General features: G+C 39.5%; 1 protein-coding gene across 2 annotated transcripts in view; it reads right to left on the bottom strand.

Annotated features, from left to right (window-relative positions):
• TRAM2 (translocation associated membrane protein 2) overlaps positions 1-15,646 on the bottom strand; it is a 39,093-nt gene extending 23,447 nt beyond the window's left edge. The window contains exon 1 of one of the 2 annotated variants that reach the window (XM_087882259.1): positions 14,761-15,646. In XM_087882259.1, the coding sequence (XP_087738385.1) occupies positions 14,761-14,763 (3 nt within the window). In that variant the 5' untranslated portion in view covers positions 14,764-15,646. The remainder of the gene's footprint in view (positions 1-14,760) is intronic. The other variant, XM_034432529.3, reaches the window with a different exon arrangement.
• Positions 15,647-16,517: the final 871 nt, after the last annotated feature.

Here is a 16,517-nt window from a genome sequence, read left to right as displayed (position 1 = left end):
ACCTGTATACTCCAGATGGTTCAACACCTAGAACTTCCCTGCCAGCATCACCATTGCTCAAATTTCAGCAGCTAACTCCATACATCTGGAAGGTGTCTAGACAGAGGAAAGACTGATCTACATATTTGGACCATATATAGAAATGTGATAGAAGGTCAATGTTTTCTGTAAATAGAGCCTCAGCTTCCTATATTCGTTCAAGCTTCCTTTATTCAGGGAATAAAGCCAGTTTTGGGAGAATAAAACTTGTGACAGTACTGATAAGGAAATGTTGACTTCCACATGTTCAAAATTATGGAACAAATGGAACAACAGAAGAAAAATGCAAACATAAGAAACAGCTTTTAGCAGGAAAGAGATTTGTTTTACTGTATCTATTGCCTAGTGGCTACTACAAGAAGAGGAAATTTATATCATCTAAATATTAAACTAAACTTCTCATAATTCTTTCTTATTGACCCTGCTGGATGGGGCAAATGAGACACTACCACATTGTGTACCCAGGCTAAAAGTTTCATAGCTTTCATCAATTTGGAAAGGAAGGGAAGGAAATGAAATGCAAGAAACTAGCCAGTTTAGATAGTCAGAAATGCTATTTTAAACCCAAGGAAGGATAAAAATGCATTTTTGCACAAAGGATTTCACTCAAAGAATATTTAGTTGTTTCAGCTATCTACCCATACCTACAAAGAAAAAAAGATCATCTGTGAGGAAGGTCACATTCTCTCAGATATTGGAGGGACCTCATCTAGGAGTGAAGAAGGAATCAGAATTAGAATCAGAAAAGAGCTGGAGGTCTAGTTCAACCCCCTGCTCAAGAACGGAGCCATTTCAGACAACTGGCTGTCCAGTCACCTCCAGTGATGAAAAACCCACAACTTCTGAAGGAAAGCTGTTCTCACTGTCAGGAAGTTTCTCCTTAATTCCAGATTGCTTCTTTCCTTTAGTTTCCATCAATTGTTTCTTGTTTCTTCTCTCCTTTAGTTTCCATCAATTGGCTCATATTTAAGTGATTGTCCACTAAGACTCGAAGATCCCTCTCACAGTTACTGTTTTTGAAAAGGGTTTCACCTAATCTGTACTTGTAGCGTTGGTTTTTCCTGCCTAAGTGTAAAACCTTGCTTTTCTCCCATTAAATTTCATGTTGCTGTTCAAGTCTGTCAAGATCTTTTTGGATCCTGAGCTTGTCTTCTGGGGTGTTGGCTATTCCTGCCAGCTTAGTGTCATTTGCAAATTTGATGAGTTCTCCCTCTATTCCCTCATCTAAGTCATTTATGAAGATATTGAAGAATACTGGGCCTAAGACAGAGCTCTGTGGTTAGATATGGAACTTGGCACTTACATTTGTTTTAAGAGAGTGGTTTAAATATATTAGGAAATAGACTCAAACAATATGGGGGCAATGACACTACAACTGATGATTTGCGAGATTATGTTGATGTTGTGCACAGAACCCAAAGGTCATATGAGATTGCAGCCACTTTGTGCTGGTTGCATGCACATCTCCATGTTTCATTTCTGCTGAGTTTGCATATTCTGTAGGAATCCCCATTCCCCAGCACAAAGGAGTTCAATACATAACATGGAATTTAGTGATGCTATCAGCACTGCAATAAAATGTGGCAGTAAGATCCTAATTTTCTTTACATTTTATATTAATTGAAACTTTTTTTTCCTAGCAAAGATCACAGCCGCATTTGAATGCACTGCAAAAGAAAAACATGACTAACATTTATTGAAACCTTTTGGTTAAATTGCTTGTGTGTATTTTTCACTTCCAAAAGTATTACTGTTTCTCATGATAAGACACTTGAAACAGAGACCCACAGCTGCATCCAGTCAACTGTAAGAAACAGATACTTGGGGGGGTTGGGGGGGGGGAAGGAAAGAGGAAAACAATCCATTAGTCCATCACACTTATCAGGCCAAGACATTTCTCTTTGAAAACTACTCCGTAATTAAATATTTTCTACTATTAGCCTTTCTTGTATATTTTTATTTTTTCAATGGACTGTTTCAAAAAAATAGTAACATCACAAATGGAATAAAAAGCAGTCATTTCAAGGAGAACCAGCATACTTCTGAGTTCTCCTAATATTGCTAGGCTATTCCACATCTTCTGAAGTTCAGCCAACATTGAGGCACAAGGAAAATGTTGTGAGTGGCGTTGGACACTTACACAAAGTGAAAATTGTGCTTTGCTCTATGCTCTGATGAAACACTATGTGGCTAAGGAATTCAGTTGGACCATTTTTTGCTGATCATAGCCCAACCAAAGTGGAAGATGGATCATTTAGAAGAAGAGGGGGTTCCTAAATGTTTTACTATCATACTGCCATTTAATCTTAACGTATACAACATCTCTAAAAATCCAAACACAAATGAACAATGAGAAGAATATGATAAAATTTTGGGAAATTTGTACATCCCTATTCTACAACATTAATTTTGAAGCTGAAAAGCTGTCCTAGCTGCTTTGCTCAACCTCCCAGTTTATCAGCTCACTCAGTAATACTTGCTGCATTCAAGGCCATGGCACCTCCTCAGCTTTCTGCTGCCCTTTTGACAATGAGTGACAGGGACTTTTGGATAATGAATTTAGAAAAGGCTCATGGAAGGTTGATCTTGTATATGGTAACCACAGAAAGATTACTATATGCAAAAAGATGGAAGAGTACTGAAAAGCCCACAATGTATGAATGAATTATGACAATGGCAGAAATGGCTAAACTGACCTACAGGAAGTCCTTATTTAGTGACCATTGAAAGTTATGACAGACACCCCCCCCCAGCTACTTATAACCTGGTTCCAGAGTTCCATGGCTGCTTATTCCTCCGCTGTCACATGACCATATTTTGGGCATTGGCAACAGGCTCACCTTTATGGCCTGTTGCAGTGTTCTGTGGTCATGTGATCATGATTTATGGGGGGGGGTGTTTGCTGGTTTCCTGCAAAAATGCCCACAGGAATACATGGATTCACTTAACGACTGCCACATTCAGTTAACAATCACCATGTTCACTTAATAACTGCCACAAAAAAAGTAATAAAATTGGATCCAGTCATATAGGTACCTTGATTTACAATTGTCAAGATTTAGGACAAAAATTTCAGGCTCCATTATAATTGTAAGTTAGGGCAAAAACTTTTCTGAAAAACTGGAAACCTTTTATAGATTGTTTACTAAAAGAAGAATAAAAGTGAAATGATGATTTAATGACTGAAAATGATTAGGATTAAATAAGGGGCTGAAGGGTTCTAAGCAATAGTCAATAGGAAGGAACATAACAGTTAATATCTGTTAAAAAGTGATTTGGAAACAATTTATCTTTTTTTTAGCTTTTTCTTTGTACTCTTTTCTTTTTTTCTTTCTTTTAAAAACTGTATCTTACCTATGCGGAAAAAAATAATAATGAAAATTATTTTTTAAAAAGACATGAGGAACTTGTTTGCCCAATTGCATCATATTGTCCCACTCGGTCAGACAGGGAGAGTACGTTATGTTCTAGATCCCATTAATTAGAGATTTTGCCTGGAGGGATCCAGGAAGAGAATGTTCTCTGCTGCAGCAGAACATCTTAGCCCCAGAGGTAAGGCAGGTTCCCACTCTCTTGGCCTTCCCAAAGAGAGTTAAGACCTGGCTCTGTCAACTGGTATGTCTGTCAAAAACTGATATGCAACCCTGTGGTAGTTGGTGACATGAGGGTCACTTTCCCTCCTTTTAAATTTGTAATATTTTAATATTAATTTTGTTCTTAATACTGTTTTATTTTTGTTTTTTATTTATGCCTTTATGCGACTTTTTATATTTTTGTGGTAACTTTGCAATTGCCTCAACTTATGACAAATATTGTGGCAAGCAATTCAATCATGACACATTGTTCAAAGCACAGTCACAAGTACCCACTGCAAGCTTCCATTTCACAAAAAATAGCAGCACAACCTTTTATCACAGCAACCCACCATCAACTGAAGCAAAAGAATCTATGCTAAAGAACATACCAAAGCTTGTAGAACAATAGCACCTATTGATGACTTATAATGGTGGAGGCACTATTTTTCATTCATACCATATAGAAATAGAGAGCTGATTTGGGAGGGAGGGAGGGAGGGAGGAGATTGTATGTGATCATATAATCTCATTCTGTAGGTGGAATGAGTTAGAAATATTCCAAAAATTTTTGCATGAAATTATTTGAATAATTTAAGTATTTTTAAATCAGCTGTTTGAAATAACATTAGTAGCCATAAATAGTATTAATAGGCTGTTTTGATCCACACTCAAACAGAATAATACTAGCTGTAATAATGTATACTGCATTTTCCTGAATTGCAATGTGAGAAATATTTTATAGTTGAAATGATGTTGTAGAATATAAAATATCTTCATACAGCTGGTGTTAAAAAGGGAAATTCTGCGGAACTTCTATGCTCTTGAAACAAACAAAGCCTTTGTACAACATAGCCTCTTTTCCTCATGCTTCTCAAATTCTTCTGTCTTTTCATCATTCAAAAGATGTTTGATGTTTTCAAGAAAATCAAAGCATCAGCCAAAAAGTAGAGGTATGAGAAGTTCCTTCAATTCATATACATTCTCTTTCCTTAAACTCTAGATTTCAGAGCAAAACTTTAGTCCAAATTAAGGGACCATGCCTGTTTCAGACATGGATCCTGACTGGGGGAAAATTATTATTTTCAAATATGTGTTGACAAATATAAAATTATATTTATACCACATGTATACCTAACTCTATTTATCTAAAACCAAAGTACGGTATACTTGGAATAGCAAAGTGGTTAAAAGAGTGCATTTGGCTGATCTTCTTTGATAACTGTTTCTCCAAAAGATCCAAAAGATCAAAATTCACCCTTCTGCTATTATAACCAATGGTATCAATATTAATAGCTAAAGCATATGACAATTTCTTTCCTGGAACCAGAAGCAGAAGTAGAGATTTTGAAGCTCTACCACCTCATTTTTTTTTTTTTTTTGCTACCAACCTTCCTTCCATTGAGGACCTGTATACTGCACGAGTCAAAAAGAGGGCTGTGAAAATATTTACAGGCCCCTCATATCCTGGACATAAACTGTTTCAACTCCCACTCTCAAAACGACTCTATAGAGCACTGCACACCAGAACAACTAGACACAAGAACAGTTTTTTCCCGAATGCCATCACTTTGCTAAACAAATAATTCCCTCAACACTGTCAAACTATTTACTAAGTCTGCACTACTATTAATCTTCTCATCGTTCCCACCACCCATCTCCTTCCGCTTGTGACTGTATGACTGTAATTCTGTTGCTTGTATCCTTACAATTTTTTTTTTTAATTTGATTTATATGCCGCCCTTCTCCGGAGACTCAGGGCGGCTTACAGTGCGTTAAGCAATAGCCTTCATACTTTTGTATATTTATACAAAGTCAGCTTATTGCCCCCACAAACTGGGTCCTCATTTAACCTACCTTAGAAAGGATGGAAGGCTGAGTCAACCTTGAGCCTTGGAGAGATTCGAACCAGCAGTAAATTGCAGGCAGCTGTGTTAATAACAGGGTGCTTTAAACCACTGTAGTACCAAGGCTCTTCAATTTATATTGATATTGTTTCCTTATTGCTTATTTGTACCCTATGACTATCATTAAGTGTTGTACCTTCTGATTCTTGATGAACATATCTTTTCTTTTATGTACACTGAGAGCATATGCACCAAGACAAATTCCTTGTGTGTCCAATCACACTTGGCCAATAAAAAATTCTATTCTATTCTATTCTATTCTATTCTATTCTATTCTATTCTATTCTATTCTATTCTATTCTATTCTATTCTATTCTATTCTATTCTATTCTATTCCATTCCATTCCATTCCATTCCATTCCATTCCATTCTCGTGTGGAATGAGGACTTGGGCTTAATGAATCACAAGATAAAGAGTTTGTCCCTGGCTGTACAAAATAAATTTTATTCATTTGTGCCTTTAGTAGATGTAATGACTGTCTTTATCTCAAGGGTCAAAGCACAATGGTTGTTCAAGAGAAAGAAAAAGAAACCAGAACACTAGCCCAAGAGGAGAACAGAGTTTGTTCTATGAAGAGAATGTGGGAAGGGTCTGGAGACTAAGCAACACTTGGGTCAGTCTCAGAAGTTATCAAAATCCCATAAGCCTGAAGGACAGAAGAAAACAGACCCTTGGTATCCAGAGTTAAGAACAGTTATGTTCAAAATAAAGAATATTTTGCTGCTATAAAGCTGTACGAACAAAGAAGCAAGACAATAATCAATAAAGATCCAGTACAATGAAGGCAGCCTCAGGGGATTCCTGATTTCCCAGTTTATTTAGTTTTGATTGCTAGAACAATACAAAAGCCACAAAAGTAAATACTGACTGGAAAAATACACGTTGTCACGAGAGCTGCCCCAATAGTACTTTGATAAAGGGATCATTCTCGGAGACGGGAAAGCTTCCAAATTATGCAATTTTTCCAGTGAAGGCTATATATCAATCACCTTATCAGTAGTCAGGTGGTGACCATGCAGTTAAATACATATTTGCATAGATCATAGACCACTTAATGTAATCAATAATGGAAAACAAAAGTCTTATTAAATTAATCAAATCAATAGAGAAAATGAAACACTTATGATCTGACCTTTCTACAATAATTTGGTATATTATTCTGTAAGGATGGAAGTATATGATGCGTCCATTTTTTTAATGAAAGAATTATGTTATAAAACAAAAACGGCCAAGAATTTATGAGTACAGATAGTCTTCGACTTGCAACCACAATTGAGCTCAAAATTTCTGTTAAGTAAAACATTTGTTAAGTGAGTTTGCCCCCATTTTACAATCTTTCTTGCCATAGTTGTTAAGCGAATCGCAGTAGTTGTTAAATTAGTCAAACTGTTGTTAAATTAATCTGGCTTCCCCATTGACTTTGCTCGTCGGAAGTTCAGGACTGCCTGTATTTCAGCTTGGCAACTGACTCACATTTATGACGGTTGCAGTATTGTGTGGTGATCTTTTGCAACCTTCTGACAAGTAAAATCAATGGGGAAGCCAGATTCACTTAACAACTGTGTTACTAACTTAACAACTGCAGTGATTCACCTAACAACTGTGGAAAGAAAGTTCATAAAATGGGGCAAAAGTCACTTAAAAAATGTCTCACTTAGCAACAGAAATTTTGGACTCAATTGTGGTCGTATTTTGAGGACTACCTGTAGTGTATAGAGCTGGTGAAGGAAAGGACGATTTGTAAAGGCAAAAGGTTTAAAGAAATAAAAAAAATTATATTGGTATGTATTACTCTTTCCTTTTCCTTTTTCTTACCTCCTGTTTTCTTCGGCCTAGCATTTTTAATTTTTTTTTAATGTGCTTTTTATGACATTGCTTCTTTGAAAGGATGACAGGCATGTATGCATTACAAACTGTTGGTGCACAGATCTCAATTTAGCAGATGGTGGATATATTGTAACAGGCAAAATCAATTGTAACTAAAATAGTATGAATGGTTTGCATCATTTTTATCAATTTATACTACTGGACTTAGCAACACAAATTGATGGAAATGATACAATATATATTTAACAATTAAACAAATGTACACTGTATCATTTCTACTAATTTATGTTGCCACAGAAATTATGCAAAATGGACAGAAATATCAAAAAATCTGAATTTAACAGACATTTGGGAGTAATGGGCATAACGTTAATGGTCTGTTGAACTGAGGATTTAGTGTATATACGTAGAATTAATTCTGCTTCCATAAGATATCTATCTGTATGGCTCAAAAGTTCTAGACATTTACAATATTTTTGTGATTTTAAATACAGTAAATTAAAGTAATAGAGAAGTCTGATAAGGTAGAACCAATATCTGGAGAAGCCTTGAGTTTTCATTTATGTATAGTGCAGTTTTAAAGAAGGAAAGTATAAGTAATATCTTTTATGCAACCTTTTGTGTTTAAAGTATTTTGCAAGATTTGTTTCCTCATACATAAGTGTCGAGCAGGACAACATTAACCCATTACAGAATTGAGAAGCTTGAAATGAAATTTACTTTCATTTCTCTACGAAATCTCTCATTTTGCAGATGGGGGGGATTCATTTTAAGCTAAGTGTTAGTAATTTATGTAGCAGAAAGAAAAGAGAAGCACCCCAGTATTTTCTTTAGGCTCACCCACCTGACTTTCTGGCTAGTTTAAACTGAGGTAATCTTCCAAGATCAACAAACTACCGGTACTAATTTTTGCTTAAGCAGTTACAAGATCAACAGCACCTTTCATTGGCTGATTAAGTGATTTATCATTGTACATTTCTTATAAGGAAACTTATTTACCTCCTTTTAGTATAAGTAGAAGCAAACAAGACAAATCTAATCAATATTCTAGTTCACAAAGAGAAAAGGTCCTTTGGAATCCTTAATGCTTATTTAAAAAAAAAAAAACACAGTTTTATGCAAAGGATTTCAGAATGAATATCTTTGCTAGCTCAGTTTTCTAATTAAAAGGATCCTGTTCTTCCCTCCCCTTTCAAACCATTAATGTTTCTGCCCATTGGTAATGACTTGTTAATTCAAGGGAATGGAAGTGAAGAGGAGAGGAAGGGGAGAGCGAGAGAGTGAGAGCGAGGAGTAGAGAAATTTCTCCAAGTTGCAAGCTTAAAGCCATCTGTCTCTCCCCCTCCTTTCTCACCTCAGTTTGCTTTGAAACGTGGCACTGAGCTGCAAGGGATGGAGGTGGGGGGGGGACGGGCAGGAGGAGTGTGCATGCATGTTAACTGTCAAGTTCTCAATCACAGACTCCACTGAGCCTCTCACAGAGGACTGTTGGCAGGAGCAGCCAGACTCCAGCCAGGATAGTCTGAAGGACCCAGGCTTGTGTCGCAACAGCCAGACCCCCTCCCTTGCCTGGAAAGCAGTGGGACAGCAAGCTGGAAAGCTGAAGGCGGAGTTCAGCATTCCTGGCATTTCTGTGCAAAGTGGCAGCACTGCAAGGCAAAAGGCCTCGGTCTGCCTGGAGAGAGTGCTTGGAAGGAGCCCCAGTGAGGCAGAGGAGGGGGAGAGAAAGCCTCCATTCACAACTCTCCAAATCTGGTTGCAGAGATGGAATTTGGGATGGTCTGAAGTTCAAAAAAGAACCTTCCAGCTGTAGCCCCAAAAGGCAGGCAGGAACTAGAACCAGACAAGAGTGGAGTTCAAGAAGGGAAATGAGAGGAAACAAAGGCTGAGGGAAATGTGCATTTGGTTTACAAAGAAGTGGCTGGAGGGGGGGAAAAAACAGAAAGCAAAAGGAGGAGGAGGTGGAAATGATTTGGGAAGTAAAGCAAGTCAGCCTTTCTTAAAGCCAAGCCTGTATCTACAGTAGTACTGGCCTTCTTCCCCGTGAAGGGAGTTTGTTGGGCTGGGGGAGACCGGGAAGAACAAAACAAGCAATGAAGAGGAGGAAAAAAAGAAAGGGAAAAAAAAAGGCAGGATTAGGGTCACACTGCACTCTAAGGTAGAAGGACACAACCTGAGTTCCAGAAAGCCTTAGGGGCAAGTAACAGAAGGGGGGAAATTATAAAATCTGTGACGTGTGTATAATCACAGTACTTCTCTTTAAATGGAAATAAATTGAAATGAATATGAGATCTAGGCATTTCCTGGCCTCATCCACTATGTTTGCTCTCTTCCCAAAGTTAATGTGACTCTCATTTCACAAAATCAGCACCTCATGCTAAACTACAGTACAGGTTGGGTTGGGTTTTGGCTTAGCAAGTTGTGTGAACCCAGAAAACTGTGGGCTTTGCGGAATCAAGATTAAAAAAACACAGTTTAGTTTAATCCGTTAGTCATTTCTATAGAAGGCCACCTGGGTCAATATAGATCCAGAGAATGCATCTGCTGCTTTCCAAACAACACAAATTTGAGAGATTAAAATTAGTCTGCCAGAGCTTTCCTACTTGTGCATACAGAATATGGAAGAAATAAAGTTAATATACAGGCAGGGATTTTAATTGCAACTTTACCAGCCTGCATAAGTGATAGAAGTAGTATAATCCACACCATAGGTCTTTTTGCCCACATGACAAGAAGCCATTTGAAGAAAAAAGCCTTTTTCCAGGACATCTGCCACTTTCTGGGTCAGTGCCCCCATCATTTTTTTTAACAAGCAAAAGGCAATCATCCAGATGCCCTAATCCCATGAATCAAACAAGTAAATAGAGCAGACACCCCTCACCCCAGGCAACTTGGTTCCCTCCAATGAACCAGAGAATGCTGGGAGTCATAGCAGAACTTGGAAGGGATCAAGTACTAACATGCACACCTATGGGACCAGTGCCAGTATTGCAACAATGATCAGCATTTTTTCTTGGAAGGATAAAGCAAATACTTCTTGGATTTGCAAATGCTCCCAGACAACCCAGAAAGGAGCCAGCTCCAACTTCCACAATATGCATGCATCCAATACATCTACCTTAAAGCCAAGACTGAGTTGATTACATGTGGAGAGCTGATAGTGTGGAGAGTTGATAAGTGTCTGACTCCAAACCACACTTCAAGGGCATAGACAGGGCAATCCAAAACTGCAAAAAAAATTATGGCCTTAAACTCTAACATTTTTCCTGAGTTCTTGTTGCTGACGTGTTGCTTTAAAACATCTCTACCTCTGTGCATGATACACTCACACTTTTGCTCTCTCTATATAGACTGTCTCTTAATATTGTTGGTAAAGTGATCATTCTAATCATTTCAAGGAAAGAGATTGGCATAACTGGGAAATAACGGGTTTTTAGCCAAACCGGAAAAAGCAGGGCTCATGTTTCATGGTATGAACCATTCAATACTGTCTCTGATATAACCAAATATAAGCTGATAATATTATGGGATGGATGGATTTGGATGATGGGTTTTTTTCCCCAAACTTTCAGGCCACAGGACTTGTTAATTCATATCTGTCTGTCTCTCTCCCAAAATCCCTGATCAAGAGGCAGTCACTCTCTGTAAATCTTCCTACCTCATAAGGTTCTTGTGCGAAAAGCTAGGAAGACAGAATGTAGTATAAACCAATTTAACCCTCTTAAAATAAGGCAGGATAAAAATCTAATAAATATACTAAAATAAAAGTAATGTCTTTCCCTGCCAAAGGAGAGAAAGATCTAAATATGATATGAACACATCATATCAGTGGATCAGCAACTCTTTATCTTTAAAAAATCTCTTTTACTTTCATGCTTTGAGGACAGATTATTGAAATAAATCTTTTCATCCATATCAGTCCTAATCTTGCTTCAATGTCCTTCTGCCAAATCAATTAGGTATACTGATGTAAGGGACAGAGCCATTTTACTAGTAACTCTACAGCTGTGTAATATTTTCTCCCATGACTGCAAAGTTTTAAACAGGTTTTTAAAAATCAATAGTTCAAAATAATGCTGTGCATAACTTTTCATTTCATTCACTAATAACTTTATATAATAATTTTATTTGAAATGTTGTTTTATATGAAATGTTCATATATAATATTGCAGTTAAATAAATCTAAGAGGCTCAATTAAAGGTTGCAAGGCAAAAAATCCAAAAGAATGCTCTTTAGTCCTTGTTGACAGCACATGATAGAATACAATTCCTTAGATTGTAGGATACTATTGCTATGGAGGTGATAATATCTAAGTCAATTTCTGTTGCATTACTGATCTAAAGATCATTACTAAATATTACATTGCTAAAGAACATTCTCAGAATTCTCTGGATTCCAAAGAATATTGAGTGCGACGATCCAAGTACATTAGACAGCAATAAAATAAAAAGATCCAATAACTGAACTCAACCATAATAATCTTGATAATGTAAGGCTGTTGACATCTCTATTCTTATAAGAAATATAAATGATGAGACATAGAACAAAGGTTCTAAAAGCACATACCAGCCACAGTTGCTTGCTACTAGTGATCACATATAAACAATGTTCTTAGAATCCCACAGGGATGCCCAAATAGAAAAATTAATGGAAGACAAGGATAATAATAATGTTGATGTATGCAGATCTCCTGCCCAGATCCAGAGGAGATCAGTTAAAATAAATCAGTGTTCAGATTGAGGTAGGGAAGATTGAAGTAACATACCATGAAGACTGAGTACAGTAGGCAAATGAGCAAAAGAAGCCTAGTCAAAATATGATGTTGAAAACTCAGGGAGATGCTTGTAAAAGAATATTGAGAAAGAGTGACAAGTTGGGAACAAGTGTACAGTATATCTCTTAATGAAGAGTCATGCCTGGCTCAAGAAAGCTGCTGTTACAGAAAAAGGTGGAAATCAGAAAAATCCAGATCTTCCAGGCAGATTTTTTAAAAATCAATCCTCTTTTAATTTTAAGGTTGTACAATGATCATACATTACCCATTACAGAAGTCAAAAAGGGAAAATGCAAAATGGATAAACAAAACTTAATATGACACTGCATTTTCTATCTTTCTCAGCCTAAATCTGCATTTCACAATTTCAGCAACTTTAAGATGTTTGTACTTCAACTCCCAGAATTCCCCAGCCAGCAAGACTAGACTAGACTGGACTAGATGACCTGAATAGAGAGAATACACCAAAATGGAATGCAGTCAGCCAGACCCTTGCTACAGCATGAGTCCCTCTTCTACACATTGCTAGAGAACAGAATTAAAACAAACGAATAAAGGAGATGGCCTGAAAGCTGGGATAAGTCTTAATACTTTCAATCCGTCCCTGTTACAGTATTGCACATAAATTATGAACAACAGGATTTATTTATTTATTTGCACTGGAGTCATTCATTTCAGGATCAATTCTGAATAGTATGTACCTACAGCCAGGATTCTGAACAAAACGAATTCAGGTTTGTCCACATTCTAGAGGGAAATTCAGAATGTGAGCAAGTCATCTCATTACTTCTCAAGACCCTAGCTCCAGATGCACCTGATGCACATCCTGATTGGCAACTAGTCCTCATGTCTAACTTCCTCTGAATAACAGTTGTCAGGGAACATAAACAGAACAGTGTCATTGTACTCATGTCCTGCTGGTGAGCACTGACTGTAGTGAGGCTAGAATGCTAGACTAGGTTGGCCTGATCCAGCAAAGCTCATAAGGGGAGCAGGAACCAGGTTCAAATTGCCCCTGGGTAGTGGAGATACAGGAAAGAAGCCATTAAACATTTAAATGGATCTCAATTCGATGAATTTCTCTTGATGAGTTATCATAGCTTTAAAAAGATCTGTATCAGTTCTTTGCCCTTAGGGCAAGCAACTCTGCCTAATTCTGGCTCCTAGTATCCTGTCAAACAGTGGAAGGAAGAGTTGCTGCCTCTCTGGTAGTTCAATATGAAAGGCTGAACACACTCCATCCAGTCTTAACAGCTGTAGTATGGGTAGGAGAGAGGAGCAGCTGCTTTTAGCCTTTTGCTTATTTGAGTAGACAACTGTGCATTAGAGGCAATTGCTTCCACTGCCACACACCCTCTCCTCAAGGCAGGAAGAATAAATCTCTTCCCAATTGTTTTTTATTCAGGGAAAGAGGACAAAGACTGAGTGGGGTGCTGTGGACTCAGGTCTTCCTTGCTGCACCTCCACAGTTCACTCATGTTGCTTGAACAGGTGAACAGATCAATCCTTCCCCTCCACCCTCCACTTTTCCTCCAAAGGGGGAAAAGCTGCGGTATGTATTTGTTTAACTCAGGGGTCCCCAACCCCTGGCCCCTGGACTCAGGCCATGCAAACAAACAAAACCTCATCTGAGGGATGCAGGCAGTATGAGAAACCACACCCCCTCCAATCCACAGAAAAAAAAACACCCCCTCCAATCCACAGAAAAAACTCTCTCCATTGAACTGGTTCCCTGGTGCCCAAAAGGCTGGGGGCCACTGGTTTAACTGAGCCCTTAAAGAAGCCACCCTTCCCTCTCTCCCTCTCTTTGGACGCTAGGGCTATGTGGAAGTGATCGTTATGTTCACACAACCGGCTTTGTCAGTAAATTGAAAAAGTTAAGGGAGAGCTATGTGCCTTCATCTTAAAACTGCTTCCCTCGCCGCCGCCCCCACCCCCACCCCGCAAGCTTATTCACTACTAGAGCCAGAAACTTTCAAATTATTTTGGGTTTTTTTTCCCCAAATTCAAAACAGAACCAATTCTGGTTCTAATAATCTGATGCTGATTATTAAATCACAAATGACCAGACTAAGGTGACAACGCATAAATCTTTGTTGATCCCTTCTGGTGATTAGTTTGTTGTGCGAACATGACCCAAGCTCGCTTTTCACCCAAGAGCAAAAATCAGCAGAATCAGAAGTTCTTGGCAACTGTCTCTCCTGCTTGTTTATCTAAATGGGCCTATGAGTAACAGAGATGGCTAAAATAAGCTGCTGCCAGTCTCTTCACTCCCCCTAATGGCACAGTATATGAGATTGAATGCAGTGGACAAAATGTTACTCCCCCAGCCTTCTAGAGAAAAAGAGCAAGCAAAGGAAGACTAGTTGTTTTTCACAGTTGCAGCAACATGGCTTGCTCTGTCACCCCCGGCTGGGAATCAGCCATGGAAATGGTCATCTGCACCATCCAAAAGGGGGCTGGGTTCAAACTATATTGTAACAGTTAGGTTTCTGCAGCATATTGAGCCATAAACCAAGGTTTACAGAGCACAGCATCTGGGTTGGATCACAAACCACATCATGACTTAGTGCAATGCTAAATCCATTCATAGGGTGCCAACAACAGGTGTTCCTTACAACTGATGCTCTTCCACTCACCATGGAGCAGTAACCTCCACCATGCCAAACCCAAGTCAACCAAGGGGAAGATGGCAGCTCCTCTGATCTGTGACTCCACTGTCTGCTTTGGTAGGTGAAGAGAGTTGCTGAAGGGACAAACTTCCCAAGAAGCCCTCCTGCTAACAATGACAACCCATCAGTTGCCTAGAAAGTCTGGCTCTCCATGAAAGGCTCTGAATCAGGACAGGGCAAAGATTTAAAGCTTGGGAGAAAGTTCGGAGAATAAAGAGAGGGAAAATCTCAGAATAAAAAGCGGATTTCCAGGCTAGATCTTCAAATCGAGGCAGCCAAGTTTAAACTCCAGGGGCGGGAGGGCTCCCAAGCGGGAAGAATGAATAGCAGTGTTATTCTCTGGTTTAATACCGTATCATCCAGGAATGGAATCCGGGAGAGCGATTGAGAGATAAGAGAGCGAGAAGGGAGCGATGTCCCAAGCGGGAAAGACAGAGGAAATGGCAAAAGCCTTCGCGGTGGAAGGAAATCGCTTGATACCTCCCGCCCCCGGAGCCAGGGGGAGCATTCATCGGGAGAACATGCAGCCGTAGAACCCGGCAGGACCCCCTTTTCCCAAGGAGAAGACGACTGTTATCGCCCCGGCAGGGGCTGCTCACCTCGAACATAAGCGAGATCAACACGCAGAGCACTAGGCAGAAGCCGATGTCAGCGTGGTTGTGGATGAGAAACTCCTGGCTGAAGAGCGGGTGGCTTTTCGCCCGCCTGCGGAACGCCATGGCCGGCAGGGACGCGAGCGAGCGGCCCGGCCCCACCGCCCTTGCCTCCGCCCAGCGCCGCCAACTTCTCCCGGGCCCCTGGACAACTTCGCAAGCAAGGCAGACCGGGGCCAGAACCCGACCCCCACCCTGCGCAGGCGCCGCTCTTGCCGGCTGGCTGGCTGGCTGCTCGGCCCCGCCTGGCTTAACCCTCTATCTGCCTGCCCAGGTTGAGGCGAGTGAGCGGGCCGGAGTCTCTGGTCCTCGCGCGGCGTGGCTGGAGACGCCGCCTCCTGCCAAAGTCCGGCCTTGCAGATTCTCCCAGACCAGGACCTCCCCTGCTGAAGCCCAGCCTAGTTTCGTGGCACCATCATCCTTCCCGGGAGAGTTTTTACTGCCGGGGATGCGAGCAAGTTTGGTGGACAGGGAATCTCTGACCATGGTTAAAAGAACCCCGCAGTTCCATCTAGACGCTACTAGATGGTAGCTGTTGAGATAGCAGCTCGTTAGGGGTGCATGGTGAAAACAACAAAAAAGGATTCAAAAGTTTCAGTGTCTGAGATTTGGGTGTGTAGGGAGAGTCTAATTCTACTCAGGTTTTATTCTGCAGCTAGTGTCATCAAACTTATTCCCAAATGTACATGATCAGTGTGCCTTCCAAAAGTGAACTATACACATTTTCCCGTTGTCGCCCTGTTTTTTAAAAAATAAACTTCTTGGGGGGGTCTGTTAACTTTTATGTCAAACTACCTTAATAAAACATAGATAAATAAGCTATTTTTCCTCCATAGGGATCGTCCCCATAACTATCCAAGTTGCTCTGGATACCAAAATGGGTGGCTTATATATGTAATAAATAAATGTAAATAAAAAAGGCTAATCAGCCAGATAATGTGCCATACAGAAAGGACCTTAGGAGTTAGCTTTCCATGTCAAAAACCGATATAACTTATTTGTTAAAAGGAAAGGGCTTTCTTTTAAAGGCAGTAATGAGCACACATAAAACAAACATCTGAAATATTATTT

Source organism: Pantherophis guttatus, chromosome 1 (assembly GCF_059756535.1).
Source record: "Pantherophis guttatus breed Tessera chromosome 1, ASM5975653v1, whole genome shotgun sequence".
Classification (NCBI taxonomy): domain Eukaryota; kingdom Metazoa; phylum Chordata; class Lepidosauria; order Squamata; family Colubridae; genus Pantherophis; species Pantherophis guttatus.
This window is presented reverse-complemented; position numbering and strand designations above follow the sequence as displayed.